Source organism: Delphinapterus leucas, chromosome 13 (assembly GCF_059928025.1).
Source record: "Delphinapterus leucas isolate spDelLeu-1000000601 "Yukka" chromosome 13, BTC_Dleu_Yukka2, whole genome shotgun sequence".
In the NCBI taxonomy this organism is placed as follows: Eukaryota; Metazoa; Chordata; class Mammalia; order Artiodactyla; family Monodontidae; genus Delphinapterus; species Delphinapterus leucas.
Genome location: NC_143141.1, coordinates 48887844 through 48908704, shown reverse-complemented (window position 1 = coordinate 48908704; position 20861 = coordinate 48887844). Strand labels below are relative to the sequence as shown.

Genomic DNA, 20861 nt, shown 5'->3' with positions numbered 1-20861 from the left:
AGCTGCTAACATACAGGGGAATCCCCATAAGGTTATTTGTTGTTTTTCCCTTGCTGCTTTTAATATTTTTTCTTTGTATTTATTTTTGATAGTTTGATTAATATGTGTCTTGGCATGTTGTTCCTTGGATTTATCCTGTATGGGACTCTCTGTCCTTCCTTGACTTGATTGACTGTTTCCTTTCCCATATTAAGGAAATTTTCAACTATAATCTCTTCAAATATTTTCTCAGTCCCTTTCTTTTTCTCTTCTTCTTCTGGGACCCCTGTAATTCAAATGTTGGTGTGTTAAATGATGTCCCAGAGGTCTCTGAGACTGTCCTCAATTCTTTTCATTTATTTTTCTTTATTCTGCTCTGCAGTGGTTATTTGTACTATTTTATTTTCCAGGTCACTTATCTGTTCTTCTGCCTCAATTATTCTGCTATTGATTCCTTCTAGAGAATTTTTAATTTCATTTATGGCGTTGTTCATCATTGTTTGTTTGCTCTTTAGTTCTTCTAGGTCCTTGTTAAACGTTTCTTGTATATTCTTCATTCTATTTCCAAGATTTTGGATCATCTTTACTATCATTACTCTGAATTCTTTTTCAGGTAGACTGCCTATTTCCTATTCATTTGTTTGGTCTGGTGGGTTTTTACCTTGCTCCTTCATCTGTGTGTGTTTCTCTGTCTTCTCATTTTGCTTAACTTACTGCTTGGGGTCTCCTCTTTGCAGGCTGCAGGTTCGTAGTTCCCGTTGTTTCTGGTGTCTGCCCCCAGTGACTAAGGTTGGTTCAGTGGGCTGTTTAGGCTTCCTGATGGAGGGGACTGGTTCCTGTGTTCTGGTGGATGAGGCTGGATCTTGTCTTTCTGGTGGGCAGGACTGAGTCTGGTGGTGTGTTTTGGGGTGTCTGTGACCTTAACATGATTTTAGGCAGCCTCTCTGCTAATGGGTGGGGTTGTGTTCCTGTCTTGCTAGTTGTTTGGCATAGGGTGTCCAGCACTGTAGCTTGCTGGTCATTGAGTGGAGGTGGGTCTTAGCGTTGAGATGGAGATCTCTGGGAGATCTTTCGCCGTTTGGTATTACATGGAGCCGGGAGGTCTCTGGAGGACCAATGTGCAGAACTCGGCTCTCCCACCTCAGAGGCACAGGCCTGACACCCGGCCAGAGCACCAAGACCCTGTCAACCACGTGGCTTCCTTCAACCAAGAAATGTTATTTTTGTCATTTTCAAAATGCTCAGCTGTTCTGACTTTTATCTTTTCCAGCTCAGTTTCTGACATCTGTTTGTTCCCAACGGAGGGGGCCCAAGGCATGGGATGGGGGAGCAGCATGGTGACGCTCTGACCATCCTCCCTTCTCACCTCTTGATGTCCAGCATTCCTCTCGCAAGCACCTTGTTAATGCTTACTCTGCCACGATGTTCCAGGAACCATGTAGAGTGATAGAAACAGCCCTTGCCCTCATGGAACAGACAGTCTCATCAAATCCTCTTCTTCATAGCTCTTGGGACTTCAGGTGTGGTGTAACCTGGGGAGTCTCTTTGGCAGAGACTAAGGTCGACTTAAGGCCATCTTTTTCCCAGGATCAGGCTTCAGACTCTAATGCTGCCAAGCTCTGTGATTTATCAACCCAGTTGCCTAAGCAAAAAACTGTCAGGTTTGACATGTTCAAGCTTTTCCTTAGCCTCAAACACCCTCACCCTGTCTCTCTCTTGCTCTCTTTCCCTTACATATCTCTTGACTCTTCTTCTCCATCCTCTCTGCCCCCGTCGTACCTCACTCTCTCTCACCTAGTCTCTGGCCTCTCTGCTTCCTCTCCTAACAGCCCTCACCCATCTGTTCTTCCCACTGTTCCTCACTGCTACTAGGGTTACCTTCCTGACATGTGAAACTATTTATGTTGTATCCTGCTCATGACTGTCAGTGATGCCCTAACTTTCTGGCCCGATTAAAAGGGCTTTCAAGGCTGCCCTGGCCTGCCCGTTATTATTTTATGTGTCTGTCCTTCCTTTTAAGGTGGGCTTCTTGAAAGAAGGGCAGTGTATTTTCTGTTTCTGTTATCTATGGCACCACCTGACATTTCATAGGTCCTTAAATAAGGGTTTGTTGAACAAATGAATGAATGAACTAAAATATACTAAATTGTCATAGGGTTTTCATAGACTGCTTCCATCCACTATTTTAATGAAACAAGTATGACACTCCATAATCTACTTGCAATTTTCTAGGACATCTAGAAAGTATCAAGGACCAGAGGTATCCCAGCAAAATTGATATTGCGAGGGTACTTTTATACTTTATTGGTCTTCTCTCACCAACTCTGAATGCTGAAGTGTTCTACAAGCTTAAAATGTTTTAAAGCCTCTAACAGTCACCTATTGTGAAAAAGCTACCCTTTTATGTGTGTCTTCTTTTTATTTTACTCCTCATAACGATCCCAGAGGATTTATTTTCCAGCAAGTACTAAGATGGCCAACTCAGACTTGGGGCACCCAGGTGTTTCTCATCCCAGCCCATCCTCTCCTCCCTTCCCCTCCATCAGGACCCACGTTCACTCCCATCACAGCTGAAGCCAGGAAATCACCTGCACCTTGTTTGCCTTCCCGGGAAACCCCACACTCCCCCATCCAGAGCAGCCCCAGGCCCATAGACTCCCTGACAGAGTTCGAAAGAGGAGCACGTTTCCTGACGGAGGGGCTTGCCTGGAGAGGCCGGCTCCCCCATCGCAGGGCGCAGGCAGTTGGACTGGGTCAGAAAGGGAGAGCAATGCCTGAGGTGGTGCTGCAGGGGAAAGGCTTGAGGAAAAGGCAGCCATGGTCTCCTGGGGTGAATTCTAGACAGCTCGCTGCTGCCAGGAGGAACAACTGGCCCCCCCGAGGACGTGCAGTGACATAGTGCATAAGGGTTGCTGCAGCCTTGGACCATGGCAGATATTGAATTTGTCCTTCCTCTTCCTGAAAGATGATAGACTTTCGGCCCGCCTGCGTGCATTTCACTCCCAAGTTCTGAACTCAGGCAGTCTCCCCACTGCACAGCCTTTGGGCCACAGCCTGGTCCCCAGCGCCTTGCCAGGCCCCTGGGGAGAGTGCCCTGTGAGTATGGCTGGCGGTGGGGGGTAGGGGACAGGGGGTGGGGGGAGGGCAGGTGAGGCAGATTGAGATTTGCTTGATTGGTGGTGTGAGCCAAACTCCTTTCTGACTGGAGCGTCCTCACTGGCACCTGGAGCACGCAGGTGTTTCTCATCCCAGGAAGCCTCCGCCTCCGCAGAACTCCCGAAATCTCGTGAGATGGGGCTGTTTCTTGGAAGGGCGGTGGCGGCAGAAGCGCCTGGGCCTGATTCCTGTGAGACGCCCCGAAGGTCAGCGCTCCCAACCCATCCTCTTCCTCCCCCTCCATCTGGACCCACACTCACCCCCCCCCGCACCCTGCAGCCAAAACCACAAAGCTCACCCTCCAGGCAGCTCCAACTCCACCCTTTTTGCTTACAAAGAAAAAGGAAAAACCAAAACTCGATGAAGCATCCAGCCTCGTAGGGAGAGTGCAAATGGAGCCGACCTCCAGCTTAGGAGGCATCACGGGGACTGAAGACCTGTGGATGGGGGCACTGGGAGCTCCTGGGAAGGCCAGCTGCACCCCGGCGCCAGGGTGCAAGGGCCTGGGAGCACCGACGGTAAGGAAAGGGAGCCAGCACTCGGGGTCCTGTGCAAAAGATGGTACTAGGTTTGGTGGGAGACCCAGGAAGTGAGCACAGTGGGATGAGAGACACCAGAACAGACTGTGGGGCTTGGTGGTTGCAGAATTGGGGGCCGGGGGAGAAGCAGAAAGTAGTTTGTTTCTGAAAAGAACACCCGTATCCACAGAGACATGCCTATGTTGGTTGTATCTGTCTGTTGCCAGTTACACAAATAATGATGATAATGAAACTTGAGTGCTTCCTCTGTGCTAATTGCTCTGTATTCATTATATCATCTATTTTCATATATTATCTTCATTTCATAGATGAGGAACCTGAGGGCAAGAGATCAAGTAATATGTCCAAGGAACTAGAGGTATTGAGGGGCAGCCAATGTGCAAATCCAGGTGTAAATCCAAATGCTCTGATTCCAGAGCATATATTCTTATCAAAATCAAGCTGAAAATTGAAAAGGAAAAAACAATTCTGCTTCTGTTAACTGTAAACAGATGCTGAAATTGAAAAGGAAAAAAGTTCTACTTTTGTTTATTGTGTAAACAGTCATCTGCTAGTTTTTTATATAGGTCTTTCGTTTAATTCCCAACACCTATTTTTAGAAAGGCACAACTCCTTTACATAACGAATTTAAAACGTTCAAGTGATTTCTCATCTAGGAGTAATAATGATTACATTTCTCCCTCTTAACTGCTACAGATTCCTTGAAATTCTAGTTGGCATTTGACAGTTTTATTTTGATTGCACTACAGATGTAGGAAGAATTCTACACAAACCGCAGGCATAGTAATTTGTGGTTCTCTTAGTGTCACAGTGATTTGTGTAAAATAGAAATTTTCATTTAAAATATATAATCTATGGCAGCAGATACAGAAACAGCACTTGACTCTGAAACCCCCCTCCATGCTTTGAAATCCTAATGAGGATGGTATCCAGAGCTTCTGCAAGCAGGTTTAATTAATTCTGAGAAGTACGCTTTCTCCTGGCAACAGCATTTTTTTTCCAATTTAAAGTCAAAAGTTAATTTGAAAGCTGAGTAATATTTTCAAAATCAGTAAGTAAATACCATAACATAAGGCAATGATAGAACATAGAATCACAGAATTATAACAGTTGTCTGATTTTCAAGGTTACCAAGCGGGTAAGATGAGATGAAATTATCGTTAAACTGTGCTAAGCCTCTCTTTGCCAAAGTTGAATGTTTCTATTAGACCAATCAGCTAATTCATTACTTTGGCGACAGTTTGGACTCTTTCTCTTGGGATTATCTTGTTAGATGATTAAAATGAGAAATGTGGATAAAAGATGATCAATGTTTTTCTTAACTTTGTTCAATAGGAAGATGTGAAAGAGGCCTTTTTCTTTTTCAGCCTTGCCTTACACCCAGATAAAACCCTTGTTGCAACTGGCCAAGTTGGGAAGGAGCCATATATATGTATATGGGACTCCTATAATGTCCAGACTGTGTCTATTCTTAAAGATGTCCATACACATGGAGTCGCCTGCCTGGCTTTCGACTCGGATGGACAGGTATGTGTCTTTTTGCATTTTCTTTTTCTTTAATGACTTCTCACAAGTCACCTAGAATTATAATGCACATAGCGTATAGGCTCAGAAGGTCTATCAGCCCTCCCTATCTCCCCTTGTCAGCCTCTTAGAATCCTCATATGTTTGGTCCTTTTCCACACTCATGGTGCTGAGATCCAGCTCTGGATAGGACCTAGTTTTGGTTCCCCCAGTCTCACTATTAGGTTAAAAAGCCTCCAGAAAGGAAGTTGTGAACTTCATGTTGATTGGGTTCATAGTGACTCAGTGATTCTACTTTGTCTTCCATTGTTAGCTTCCTATTTGGAATGAGGGTTGGACTGAACCTTTTTCACTGACCTCAAGCCCTGAGGATCTCCTTGGTTCCCCTTGCTTTCAGAAGATAGCATCACCTCCTAATAATTCATTGAGAAGATTCTATTTGATTCTTTAACCTTGAGGTGACTTCTAACTCCTTTCCCCTACCCACTCACCTCAATTCAAGCAGTCACTGATCCATGTGTATTTATTAGTTTCTTTACAGTGACTCTGACATTCATTCTCTCCTTCCCATTCTCCTTGCCACCATCCTTTAAGTTCCAAATCTGTGTCATGCCTGACAGTTTAAGTAACCTCTTAACTGGTCTTCACACAGTCAATTTCTTGCTAATGCATTTTACCAACTGAAAAAAGTGTCAGAACGTTGTTTAAAAACAACAGAAGCTTGGCGTACCCCCTGAATGAAGTCCACACTTTGTGGCTGGGCATTCTAGGCTGACCAACTTTTCTAGCCTTCTCTTCACTATTCCCTTGCAGTCAAGTTGGACAAGTCAGAGAGATTCCTCTACCAGACCAGGTACCTTGGCACCTCCAGACACTTTCTCATGTTGCCCTCTTCACCTCCAGTGCCCTGCTCACCCTGTTTGCCCCTTAAAGTGATTCATTCTTCCAAGACACTTCATAGGTCTTCATGAAGCCCTCCCAGTCTCCCATTCCAACAAGGTGTCTCTCTTTCTGTGGACTTCCAGATCTGTTAATGTGTTATAGATACCAATTCTATCTCAATTTTTAAAAGATGTTAAAGAGAAGGGAGTGGAAGCGTAAAGGCCTCATTCCTGGCTCCCCCTGCATTTACCTCCTCACGAAGGCCATGCCTTTTCTTCCTAGCCTTCTCCACGTTCCTAGGACGCCCTTCCTCTGTCTCTTTCACTCTTGTATTAATGCCAGTTAGTTCCTTCAGTCTATTTTTTGGTAAATTTTAGAGTTACTTCTCTAAGTCCATATTGTGGAAAGACCTGTGAAATTATTCATAGAAGATTGACCAAACTGAGAGTTTGCAGGTAGTTCAGATAGGACTTGACCTGGTTTGGGTCACTTTTTAAACAGTTAAGATTTACTTTGTGTTTTCTGCTATTTTGAGAGAGTAGTGATCATTCTATTCATTTTTCTTTCCAGAATTAGATTCAATATATATGTGGACCCCTGGTAAATATGTTTTTGATTTAACTACTCTATAATCTTGTCCAGTTTAGTCAGGATAATGCATAAGTTCTATTGTATATCCAGGTCTAAAGAGAAATAGCTAGATAGTAACATGTGTTCAGATTTGCAGTTATTGACTTCCTGACTAAACTGAATGAATGTGTCAGGATGCATATGTATGTACAAGTGTAAATGAATGCTTTGATGTGAACTTACATGCACATTCTCTATCTGATTTTGCTTTTCTAGCAAACATTCTTTATCAAAATTCTAGCAAACATTCTTTATCAATGTTCTAGCAAACATTCTTTATCAAAATCACAAGAAAAATGTAATGTAGCAGGGGGAAATCCAGCTGTAACTTTTAGTTCTTTGTTCATGTTATTTTGTGTTAGAATCCTAGCTATTTTTTTAGGTTCCATTTTGAAGATAGAGACAGGGATGAACTGCATGGTACTTCCACAACTGTCAGTTGAGAAAAATAACCTCCTATTTGTTTGCTGTGATGGATTTCGTGGCTTGTTGATGCCTATTGCTTCAGATCTGCCTTTGTCCCTGGACAGAGTTCACTGGAATCGAGCGATATTTAGAAAATAACAAATGGACCATCACCTCACAAGCATCAAAAGGCAATTGAAATGCTTTTCAGGTAGCGATAGGGCCTGTCACTGCAAATGAACAGAATAGATTTCTTTTGGCTTTTTCTCAGTCTTCTTCACATTTCTTATGTGGGTTTTACTTTAGTGCCCATGTTTATGTTAACTGCTTTTTCTGTTTAAGTAAAGAGAAAAGAAAAAAATAAGCTGAATGGAATTCACCCACTTCAAATTTTCATATATAGATAAAAATACAACCATGTCTTAAAATCATTTCCATTACTGGAACTCTCAATTGAAAATTACAGCAAAGACCTCCTTTCAGTAAGCACCTATTTTAAAACCTCCAGCTATATATTTTTTATACTGAATATTCCTAATGGAAGCTACCTTTAGTGAAGAAACCTGAATAATCTCTGCATAACACTAAATGTATTTAGCCATATATGGCTATCTATCATTGCATATATATGCACGTACACACACACAGTGAAATACATAAGCTCACATACTGTTATACTTGGGTAGTGATGTTTTTAAAACCTTTTGACTTACATTATTTCACTGATCCATACAACAATACTACTTTGTAGACAGAAAAAATATTTTACACTCATTTTACAGTTGAAAAAACTGAAATTTAAGGAGTTTAATTTTCTAAGGTCTTATGTCTGGCTAATCATGAAGTCAAAAGTGAAGCCAAATCTACTTACTCCCAGCCCAGACCTCTCTCGATTACATAGTTTTGTTTCTATGCTGCTAGAAGCTCTGATTTTGGTGTCCCTAATATGTGTTTTGACCCTATTAATTTTGTATATACTCAGGTGTGGGATTTTTTTTCCCTTTGAGGACAAGGTCTGATCTGAATCCAATGAATTTAGACTGAGAGATGAAGTACCAGAGTAGTTTTACTAAAATTATGTATCCTTCTGTATTCACTCCAAATGTTTGTGAAATTATGAAAATTAAGAAGAATGAAGATAATATTCATTTATGGGATTTCTTCTCCATGTGTTTGTGAAACACTTTCATTTTAACAGTTTGGTGAGGCTTTTAGACTACAGAATCCTAGATGCTCTTAAAACCATATTAAGATCTTAAATTTGAAAATTTAAATCCTGCCTTCTAGTTCTGTTCCTATGGTTTCCACTGATTAATCAAAGACTTCATGAGATTTTGCATGTTTCCTATGTTTAAGAAGGACAAATTGGTTGTAGGTTTTAGGTTGTTGAAATTTTAGTATATGCTAATGAATAATATCTACTGTGATATCTTTAGTTTTGGATTTAAGATGGGTTTTGAGAAATCATTTTTTTCACAAGAAATTCAATACTTGGCCCCTAGTAGGTAATAAGAACTATTTATCGAAAGACAGAATGGATAATAGGAAGTTTTCCCATCATTTTCTGGTATTAAATTATTGTTCTTATTCTTAGCGTTTAGCCTCTGTGGGATTGGATGCCAAAAACACAGTCTGCATTTGGGACTGGAGGAAGGGAAAACTTCTGGCCTCAGCCACTGGCCACTCTGACCGGGTAAGAAGACCTTGTTGGATCAAGCCATGCAGGTTTCATTACTATATGGGAACTGTGATGTAGCTTCTCAGAGTTGTATTTTTTAAAATAAAATTTTCAAGTGTAGATTCTCCCTCCATATGCAACTTAAAATCTTACTGTTTATAAAAATTAATTTATGATTAGTAGCTCTGTCGGCATGATCTCTTCTGGTGATCAGATGCTTTATTTAAATTGTTACTGTTATTCATAGGCAAAACAGATTTTTGATACTGGCATTTAGCTTCATAAAATAAAAGTAGAATTGAATTTGAAATTATATGCACTGTTTAGGTGTATTCATTTAGAAATGGAAATAGTTGTTAGAAAATAATATTCACAAGGTATGTTTACAAGTGTATACATTTGAATTTCAAATGAATGTAATGACAACTGTGTGATTCTTTGTTATATTCAAGAAACTGGAATATAAATTGTGGCCTGCTTACCATTCATATTGAAGTCATTGTGATCGTAGATGATAATTCCATGTAGCCATAGCTGGCAAGATGGGGTAGGAAGCAGGCATGTGCATTAGCTGGTCAGAAATCTATTTCTCAAGTGTCTGGAATAATTTAAAATAATTTGGCTATTTTATTGTCTTGATTTTCTAATTTAAAAAAATGAATTTGCATACTGTCTTACATTGATTCCTAGTTGTTCTGTATTTCTGCAAAGTATAACTCCATGCAGAATGAGGCCTCAATTAAATGTAAATTCACTGCCTCTTGATTGGTGTGAACTCTAAAAGATTTCTTTATATGAAGGGCATATTCATCTAGGGAGAATTCTCATTTTAAGGGGCCCCCATACTTTTTACTGAACGTTTGGGCAGATTGTATTCGAGGATTAAGTCCTCAGAAAGTCCAGGAGTGATCAGCAATGAAACGTTAGTGTTGGAAGAGGCCTGGCACCCCTCTGGCGCAATGGTTCCCACCACTGGCTACACATCCTGGGAAGTTTTTAGAGTATAGTGATGCTTGGGCTTTACCACCAGGTATTGATATTAACTTACTGCTATTTAACTGGTATTAACTTAGTACTTAATGAGCAGGTTGAAAATATTTGTGATTCTTGCATTTGGTTTTTTTTCTACATTAAATTATATCAGTATTTATTCTCAATTTATTAATTTTATTTACTTATTTTTAATATAATTTTAATTTTATATTAAAGTATAATTGATTTACAATGTTATATTTCAGGTGTACAGCAAAGTGATTCAGTTGTACATATACATATATCCATTCTTTTTCAGATTCTTTTCCAATATATATTATTATACAATATTGAGTATAGTTCCCTGTGCTATACAGTAGGTCTTGTTGATGATCTATTTTATATATAGTAGTGTGTATATGTTAATCTCAAACTCATAACTTATTCCCCACCACCACCTTTCCCCTATGGTAACCATAAGTTTGTTTTCGAAGGCTGTGAGCCTGTTTCTGTTTTGTAAATAAGTTCACTTGTATCATTTTTTTAGGTTCCACATATAAGTGATATCATGTGATATTTGTCTTTCTCTGTCTGACTTACATCACTTAGTATGGTAATCTCTAGGTCCATCCATGTTGCTGCAAATGGTATTATTTCATTCTTTTTTATGGCTGAGTAGTATCCCATTGTACTTATACCACATCTTCTTTATTCCTCTGTTAATGGACATTTAGGTTACTTCCATGTCTTGACTATTGTAAATAGTGCTGCAATGAACATTGGAGTGCATGTATCATTTCGAATCATGGTTTTGTCTGGATATATGCCCAGGAGTGGGATTGCTGGATCATATGGTAGTTCTATTTTTAGTTGTGTAAGGAACCTCCATGCTGTTCTCCATAGTGGTTATACCAATTTACATTCTTTCGTACCAATTTACATTCCCACCAACAGTGTGGGAGGGTTCCCTTTTCTCCACACCCTCTCTAGCATTTATTGTTTGTAGAATTTTTCATATGGCCATTCTGACTGGTGTGAGGTGATACCTCATTGTAGTTTTGCTTTGCATTTCTCTAATGATTAGTGATGTTGAGCATCTTTTCATGTGCTTTTTGGCCATCTGTATGTCTTCTTTAGGGAAATATCTGTTTAGATCTTCTGCCCTTTTTTTTTTTTTGGTTTGTTTTTTGATATGGAGCTGCATGAGGTGTTTGTATATTTTGGGATTAATCCCTTGTTGGTTGCTTCCTTTGCAAATATTTACTCCCATTCTGTGGGTTGTCTTTTCGTTTTGTTTATGGTTTCCTTTGCTGTGCAAAAGCTTTTTAAGTTTCATTAGCCCCCATTTGTTTATTTTTGTTTTTATTTTCATTACTCTGGGAGGTGGATCCAAAAGATCTTGCTGTGATTTATGTCAGAGAGTGTTCTGCCTATGTTTTCCTCTAAGAGTTTTATAGTATCCAGTCTTACATTTAGGTCTTTAACCCATTTTGAGTTTATTTTTGCGTATGGTGTTAAGGAGTGTTCTAATTTCATTCTTTTACATGTAGCTGTCCAGTTTTCCCAGCACCACTTATTGAAGAGACTGTCTTTTCTCCATTGTATATTCTTGCTTCCTTTGTTGTAGATCAGTTGACCATAGGTGCAAGGGTTTATTTCTGGACTTTCTATCCTGTTCTATTGATCTATATTTCTGTTTTTTTGCCAGTACCATACTGTTTTGATTACTGCAGATTTGTAGTATAGTCTGAGGTCAGGGAGCCTGATTCCTCCAGCTCTGTTTTTCTTTCTCAGGATGGCTTTGGCTATTCAGGGTCTTTTGTGTTTCCATACAAAGTTAAAACTTTTTTGTTTACCAAATTTATTGATGAGCTCTAGTAGTTTTCTGGTAGCATCTTTAGGATTTTCTATGTATAGTATCATGTTATCTGCAAACAGTGACAGTTTTCCTTCTTCTTTTCCAATTTGGATTCCTTTTATTTTTCTTCTCTGATTGCCATGGCTAGGGCTTCCAAAACTATGTTGAATAAAAATGGCGAGAGTGGATATCCTTGTCTTGTTCCTGATCTTAGAGGAAATGCTTTCAGCTTTTAACCATTGAGAGTGATGTTAGCTGTGGGTTTGTCATATATGGCCTTTATTATGCTTAAATAGTTTCCCTCTTTGCCCACTTTCTGGAGAGTTTTTATCATAAACCAGTGTTGAATTTTGTCAAAAGGTTTTTCTGCATCTACTGAGGTGATCATAGTTTTTGGTTTTTTTTTAAATTGGAGTATAGTTGCTTTACAATGTTGTGTTAGTTTCTGCTGTACAGCAAAGTGAATCAGCCATATGTATACATATATCCTCTTCCTCCCAGACTTCTTTCCCATCTAGGTCACCACAGAGCACAGAGTAGAGTTCCCTATGCTATACAGTAGGTTCTCACTAGTTATCTGTTTTATACATAGTAGTGTATATATGTCAATCCTAGTCTCCCACTTCATCTTTGCTACTATTTTTTGAGGATTTTTGTGTCTATATTCATCAGTGATATTGGCCTGTAATTTTCTTTTTCTGTGGTATCTTTGTTTTTTTGTATCAGGGTGATGATGGCCTCATAGAATGAATTTGGGAGTGTTCCTTCCTCTGCAATTTTTTGGAAGAGTTTCAGTAGAATAGGTGTTAAGGCTTCTCTAAATGTTTGATAGAATTCACCTGTGAAGCCATCTGGTCCTGGACTTCTGTTTGTTGGAAGATTTTTAATCACAGTTTCAATTTCAGTACTTGTGATTTGTCTGTTCATATTTTCTATTTCTTCCTGGTTCAGTCTTAGAAGGCTATACCTTTCTAAGAATTTGTCCATTTCTTCTAGGTTGTCCATTTTATTGGCATATAGTTGCTTGTAGTAGTCTCTTATGATCCTTTGTATTTCTGTAGTGTCAGTTGTAACTTCTCCTTTTTCATTTCTAATTTTATTGATTTGAGCCCTCTCCCTTTTTTTCTTGATGAGACTGGCTTAAGGCTTGTCGGTTTTGTCTATCTTTTCAAAGAACCCGCTTTTAGTTTCATTGATTTTTGCTATCATTTCCTTCATTTCTTTTTCATTTATTTCTGCTCTGATCTTTATGATTTCTTTCCTTCTACTAACTTTGGGTTTTGTTTGTTCTTTCTCTAGTTGCTTGAGGTGTAAGATTAGGTTGTTTATTTGAGATTTTTCTTGTTTCCTGAAGTAAGATTGTATTGCTATAAACTTCCCTCTTAGAACTGCTTTTGCTGTGTCCCATAGTTTTTGGATTGTCATCTTTTCATTGTCATTTGTCTCCAGGTATTCTTTTATTTCCTCTTTAATTTCTTCAGTGATCCTTTGTTTGTTTAGTAACATATTGTTTAGCGTCCATGTGTTTGTGTTTTTTACAGTTTTGGTGTGTGTGTGTGTGTGTGTGTGTGATTGATTTCAAATCTCATAGTGTTGTGGTCAGAAAAGATACTTGATATGATTTCAGTATTTTTTAATTTACTGAGGCTTGATTTGTGGCCCAGCATGTGATCTATCCTGGAGAATGTTCCATGTGCATTTGAGAAGAATGTTTATTCTGCTGCTTTCTATAAATATCAATTAAGTCCATCTGGTCAAATGTGTCATTTAAGGCCTGTGGTTCCTTATTGATTTTCTGTCTGGATGATATGTACATTCATGTAAACTGGAGTGTTAAAGCCACTTTCACTGTGTTACTGTCGATTTCTGCTTTTACTACTGTTAGCATTTGCCTTATATATTGAGGTGCTCCTATGTTGGGTGCATATATATTTACAATTGTTATATCTTCTTCTTGGATTGATCCCTTGATCATTATGTAGTGTCCTTCTTTGTCTCTTATAACAGTCTTTAAAGTCTATTTTGTCTGATATGAGTATTGCTACTCCAGCTTTCTTTTGATTTCTGTTTACATAGGATATTTCCATCCCTTCACTTTCAGTCTGCCTGTGTCTTTTGGTTGGAGCATTTAATCCATTTACCCTTAAGGTAATTATCCATATGTATGTTCTTATTGTCACCTTGTTAATTGTTTTGGATTTGTTTTTGTAGGTATTTTTCCTTCTCTTTCTCTTTTGTTCTCATGTGATTTGGTGACCATCTTTAGTGTTGTGTTTGCGTTGCTTTTTATTTTTTGTGTGCGTATCTATTGTAGATTTTTGGTTTGTGGTTCCCATGAGGTGTTTTGTTTTTTTTTAACATCTTTATTGGAGTATAATTGCTTTACAATGGTGTCTTAGTTTCTGCTTTATAACAAGGTGAATCAGTTATACATATACCTGTGTTCCCATATCTCTTCCCTCTTGCATCTCCCTCCCTCCCACCCTCCCTACCCCACCCCTCTAGGTGGTCACAAACCACCGAACTGATCTCCCTGTGCTATGCAGCTGCTTTCCACTAGCTAGCTAATTTACATTTGGTAGTGTATATATGTCCATGCCACTCTCTCACTTTGTCACAGCTTACCCTTCCCCCTCCCCATTTCCTCAAGTCCATTCTCTAGTAGGTCTGTGTCTTTATTCCCGTCTTACCCCTAGGTTCTTCATGACCTTTTTTTTCTTAGATTACATATATATGTGTTTGCATATGGTATTTGTTTTTCTCTGACTTACTTCACTCTGTGTGACAGACTCTAGGTCCATCAACCTCACTACAAATAACTCAATTTCATTTATTTTTATGGCTGAGTAATATTCCATTGTATATATGTACCACATCTTCTTTATCCATTCATCTGTTGATGGACATTGAGGTTGCTTCCATGTCCTGGCTATTGTAAATAGAGCTACAGTGAACATATTGGTACATGACTCTATTTGAATTATGGTTTTCTCAGGGTATATGCCCAATAGTGGGATTGCTGGGTTGTATGGTAGTTCTATTTGTAGTTTTTTAAGGAACCTCCATACTGTTATCCATAGTGGCTGTATCAATTTACATTCCCACGAACAGTGCAAGAGTGTTCCCTGTTCTCCACACCCTCTCCAGCATTTATTGTTTCTAGATTTTTTGATGATGGCCATTCTGACCGGTGTGAGATGATATCTCATTGTAGTTTTGATTTGCATTTCTGTAATGATTAATGATGATGAGCATTCTTTCATGTGTTTGTTGGCAATCTGTATGTCTTCTTTGGAGGCCAGAAACTATCAAACTCTTAGAGGAAAATATAGGCAGAACACTCTATGACATAAATCACAGCAAGATCCTTTTTGACCCATCTCCTAGAGAAATGGAAATAAAAATAAACAAATGGGACCTAATGAAACTTAAAAGCTTCTGCACAGCAAAGGAAACCATAAACAAGACCAAAAGACAACACTCAGAATGGGAGAAAATATTTGCAAATGAAGCAACTGACAAAGGATTAATCTCCAAAATTTATAAGCAGCTCATGCAGTTCAATAACAAAAAATCAAACAACCCAATCCAAAAATGGGCAGAAGACCTAAATAGACATTTCTCCCATGAGGTTTTGATACAGCAGTCTATATATATACAAGATTGTTTTAAGTTGCTGGTCTCTTAATTTCAAATGCATTTCCAATATCCTGCATTTGTACTGTCCTCATGGTTGCTGGTTTTGATATCATATTTGTGTGTGGATGATTTCGTACATTTACTGTACGTTTGTTTGCCTTTACTGGTGTGCTTTCCCATTTGTAATTTTTTTGTTTCTAGTTGTGACCTTTTCTTTTCCGGCTAGAGAATTTCATTTAGCATTTGTTGTAAAGCTGGTTTGGTGGTGCTGAATTCTCTTAGCCTTTGCTTGTTTGTAAAGCTTTTGATTTCTCCACTGAATCTGAATGAGAGCCTTGCTGGGTAGAGTATTCTTGTAGGCTGTAGGTTTTTGCCTTTCATCACTTTAAATGTATCATGCCATGCCCTCCTTTTTCAGGTAAATTGACTTCTTTTTCAGGTAGATTGACCATCTCTACTTCACTTAGTTGTTCTTCTGGGGTTTTATCTTGTTCCTTCATCTGGAATATATTTCTCTGCCATCTCATTTTGTCTAACTTTCTGTGTTTGTGGTCTCTGTTTCTCAGGCTGCAGGATTGTAATTCTTGCTTCTGGTGTCAGCCCATTGGTGGGTGAGGTTGGTCCAGGGGCTTGTGGAAGCTTTGTTGTAGGAGGGATTAGTGCCTGCCCACTGGTGGGTGGAGCTGCGTCTTGTTCCTCTGATGTGCAGGGCCGTGTCAAGGGGTGAATTTATAGGCTATTGTTGGCTCAGGACAACTTTAGGCAGCCTGTCTGCTGATGGGTGGGGCTGTGTTTCCCCCCTACCCCCACCACTGGTTGTTTGGCCTGAGGCATCCCAGCACTGGAACCTGCAAACTGTTTGGTAGGGCCAGATCTCGGTGCCAAAATGGCAACATCTGGGAGAGCTCACACCAATAAATATCCCCTGGGACCTCTGCTACCAGTGTCCTTGCCCCCACAGTGAGCCACAGCCAACCACTGCCTCCCCAGGAGACCCTCCAAGACATGCAGGTAGGTCTGGCCCAGGATCCTATGGAGTCACTGCTTTGCCCTGGGTCCCAGTGCATATGAAACCTTGTCTGCACCCTCCAAGACTGGAGTCTCTATTTCCCCCAGTCGTGTGGAGATCCTGCACTGAAGTCCCACTGGCCTTCAAAGCCAAATGCTCTGGGGGCTCCTCCTCCCAATGCCAGACCCCCAGGCTGGAGAGCCTGACATGGGGCTCAGATCTCACTCCTGTGGGAGAACCTCTGTGATATAATTATTTTCCAGCTTTTGGCCTCCCACCCAGTGGGTATGGCATTTTATTATATCATGAACGTGCCCCTGCTACTGTCTTGTTGTGGCTTCTTTTTTGTCTTTGGGTGTGGAATATCTTTTTTGGTAGGTTCAAGTCTTTTTTGTAGGTGGTTGTTCAGCAGTTAGTTGTGATTTTGGTGTTTTCATGAGAGGAGGTGAGCTCAAGTCCTCCTACTCTACCATCTTGTTTCCTGCTCATACCTTGCATATTGTATATTACCGTTTCTGCTGTTCCATGATCCCATTATATCTTATCTTCCAAAGTGGTTGAATTGGACTGGATCTATACATGAATTTCCTGTTGTTTTGCTGATGAACTGTACACTTTCCAGTTAGGAGTAGATTGTAAAAAGTACAGTGCTATCTAGTGAGAACTCTGTAATTTTAAGAGCCTAGAATGTTTTAATGAAATACTGCTTTTAGAACACTGTTCTCCCAGACTCCATAATTTGTATCACACAGTTTTACTCTTTATTGTTGACGACAGTATGAATTATTATTGGTTGCTTATGGGCAAATGATTATTTTCAAGATTATTTTAGTGGCTAAAATACTTAGCCCCTAGCACTAATTTGTATAATCAGTGCTTTGTAGTCTGCAAAATGATCGTACATACATTATCTTAATTGACCTCACAACAGAACTGAGATGGTGTCATTCATTCATTTTAGAGTTGATGAGGTTAAGGTTAGAGATGCTAAGACTTGCCTGAGCTCGCATAGATAAAATGGGTACTTGGACCTTATTCATACTTGGTCCTTAGACCAAGTGTTCTTTCTTCAGAGCTGTTTCTGTGGTCAATACTTGTTCCTTTCTACCTAATCAAAGGTCCTCCTTCTTTGTCTGATGATTGGAGCAATAGCTTCCTACTTGATGAGAGGTTAGCAGCCTCTTTCTCTAGTCTAGTCTCTGCCCCTACAATTGGTCCTTCTTTCTATTAGAGCTTCACAGAATGTGGTCCATGGACCACCTGCATCAGAATCTCCTGGGCTGTGTTTTAAAATGCATGTGCCTGGACCTAATTTCTGATCCACTAAATCAGAATCTCTGACATGGGCTGGGGGAATATGCACTTTAAACAATTGTCATTCTCTTTGTTTTCATTGTAAAGCTATCTCAAAAGTATGTTATTAGCATTGTGGAGAGCCACCAAAAATTTGATCAAAAAACTATCCTAAATCATCACAGTTTATTAACCTTGGATGGACAAAGTTAAAAATGTGATACCAGTTCTCAATGATTGTGGTTAATTATTACTTATTCATTCAGGACTAAGGTAAGTAGATACAAGGTGCTAAAATGTGTATTAGCAATTCCTGACTCATCTCCATAGCCAAGTACTCCATTTGAGTAGGTAACATTGTGCTCTGAATGTTAGGATAGAGTCTTGGCAATTGGACAGTATCTGTAAGAAAGCAAAAACACATGAATGCTGAACAGAGCAACTTTTTATCTTTTTTAAACAGATTTTTGATATTTCCTGGGATCCATATCAGCCAAACAGAGTGGTTAGCTGTGGAGTGAAACATATAAAGGTAAAGTAGTTATTTTAAAGAAATTTTGGTACCTTGTATGAAAATAATTCCAGATGTTTATATATATAATTTGGTGTTGAGAAACTGCTTGAAACTGCTTTTTGCCCCTTAAATTTGGAGGCTTCTTACCTGCATCTCTGATCCCAGAGCACAATAACATCAGCTGATGGGCCTCCCGTTTAGAAATGCAGTATAACAACAGTCAAGCGAAGTGCTCAGCAGGCAGCTGAAAAGGAAACTTTATGTTAATTAAATATTATACAGAAGGGCTTCCCTGGTGGCGCAGTGGTTGAGAGTCCACCTGCCGATGCCGGGGACGCGGGTTCGTGCCCCGGTCCGGGAAGATCCCACATGCCGCGGAGCAGCTGGGCCCATGAGCCATGGCCACTGAGCCTGCGCGTCCGGAGCCTGTGCTCCGCAGCGGGAGAGGCCACAACAGTGAGAGGCCCGCGTACCACAAAAAATATATATATATTATACAGAAGACAGAAGACTCATAATACTTTTAGGATTGTATGTTTTAAAACAGTTCTGATTTTAATTTTGTGAATTAAGTTTTTTCATTATGAATGTTTATACATATTGCATGTCAAAACTTTTTGATATGTCAAAACTTTTTGATATGTTGATATGTTCTTTTAGAAGAAAGATGCCATGTTGTGTTGGACCTAGAAGGAGAGCGATATATAGTACAAACCTACCTGGGACATTGGCTTTTAAATGCCTAGCTTCCTGTAAACTACACAGCCTGGAATATTACTAGTGGAGCAGGACCTGCCTCTGTCTATTTGCTCCTCTCTATTTTGTTACACAGGTAGCAAAATTAACACCATAGACATCCTTTCCTCTGACATAACAAAAATTTCTCCTGGACCCTGGGATACGGCCCAGGATCTTCTGTCTATAGGTTTGTAGATAATATAAGTTAAAGTCCATAAAGAAAAGAGTGTAAGGGTTACTTGCTGGAACAGAGCATGTGTGGACCTCTGCTGCTACAAAAATGGTGCATTTCTGTGTGAACAGAGGAAATGTCTGTGTTACTCCTCCAACCAACTCCTCCTGTTTCCCAGTTCTTTTGTTCTTCTTTTAGTCTAGTTTTTCGTGATCCTTCCCATTATTCCTACTTAATGGTTAGAAAGGGACACATGATAAAATGCTCAGAAATAAACATAACAAGAAATATGCAAGACCTAATTTAAAAACTATTATAGAACTTTATAGAGGAATGTAAAAGAAGACCTGGGCAAATAGAGAGAGAGACAACTTTGATTCCGGACATGAAGTGTAAAAATGATAAATGCATTATTTATCTCCAAGTTAATTTATATTTAATACAAGTTCAATTAAAATCTTTATAAGCTTTATTGTTATCTGACAGCATTTCCCTTTAAGTTATTCTAAGTTAATCTATGAGAATGAAAGAGAACCAAGAACTTTGGCACAAAAAAGAATACTGAAAAGGAAAATGCACTACTATTTACTAAAGCATATTATGAAGTTTCAAAAATTAAAATGGTACAAGACTGGGGTAAGGATAAATAAAAACCAACAAAAAAGAAACTAAGCTGAGAAATAGACCTTAATATGTATGACAATTTAGAATATAATAATAGTACGTCTGACAAGTGGGCACTAGAAAAATTTATTATTCTAGTTGTATGTCATTACTTCATAGCATATACTAAAATAAATTATTTATGAATTAAAGAGTTAAATGTTAAAAAAAACTATAGACGAATATATATGTAAATATTTAATTTCTCTCAAGTTGGAGAAAGGTGTTTCTAAATGTAAAAGCAAATAAACCACAAAGGTGTTTGACACAAATAACCAATAAACAGTCTACAATAAGGAATAGAAGGGAGTTTTATTTCAGCCAAGCTGAGGACTAGCCCGGGAGTGCAGTCTCCACCAAGGAAGAAAGCACTCTGGAGAAACATGGTTTTCAACACAGTTTTATATTTTCTCTGAACAAAGAACATACATACATCAAACATGACAGGGTACATTCCTTCAAGCTTTCAACAGAGATGTGTAGTTTCAGATTAGCACATACACAGAGAGTCAGCATGACCTTGACCTCTGGGAAGGGAACTTTGTCTTTGAAGGAGTACTAACATGGGCATCATGGAAGGGTAGGCATTTACTCCTGTGTTCAAAGAGAACATTCTTTACTTCTGGATAATGCATTCTTTTCTTTAATGGTTAAAGCAAATGTACAATGTATGTTTGACAGGCTATAAGTCAGGCTGTTCTAGTTCACATAAAATTCAGGCCAAATCACGTATAAGCCAGAATGGCTTCCCCACACCCTAATAGGTGAAAATTTCTTCCATCAAAGGATAATACTATAGATTCAACTATATAAATATTAAAATATTCTGTTTACCTTCCCACTACCCCCAAGAAACAAAAGAGGCAGACCACAAACTAGCAAAGTATAGGCAACAAGGCATAGAATGTTGGCTTGTTTTTGAAATATAAAGAATTCTAGCAAATCTATAGAATGGACAAAGAATGTCCACAATATTTTTATTTTTCTTAATTGTCTGCTAATAGACACATGAAAATGCTGACTCATTAATAATTAAGGAATAGACATTTTAAAATAACAATGTTTTTAATATATCAAAATGATGATCAAAATGTATCCAGTATTGGGAAAGATTTGGGGAATGAACACTCTCAAACCTTGCTGGTGGAAGGGTAAATGAGTATAGTCTTTCAGTCCAGAAATTTGGCAATACCTGTCAATTACCTTAGAA

The 20861-nt window shown here is 39.0% G+C and overlaps 1 protein-coding gene across 1 annotated transcript in view; it reads left to right on the top strand.

Moving 5' to 3' along the window:
- Nucleotides 1-3527: 3527 nt before the first annotated feature.
- The window catches only part of LOC149747750 (echinoderm microtubule-associated protein-like 6), a 54679-nt gene continuing 37345 nt past the window's right edge, over nucleotides 3528-20861 (top strand). Inside the window, exons 1-3 of the mRNA XM_089922491.1 lie at nucleotides 3528-3653; nucleotides 5010-5201; nucleotides 8710-8808. Of these exons, the coding sequence (XP_089778617.1) occupies nucleotides 3528-3653; nucleotides 5010-5201; nucleotides 8710-8808 (417 nt within the window). The remainder of the gene's footprint in view (nucleotides 3654-5009; nucleotides 5202-8709; nucleotides 8809-20861) is intronic.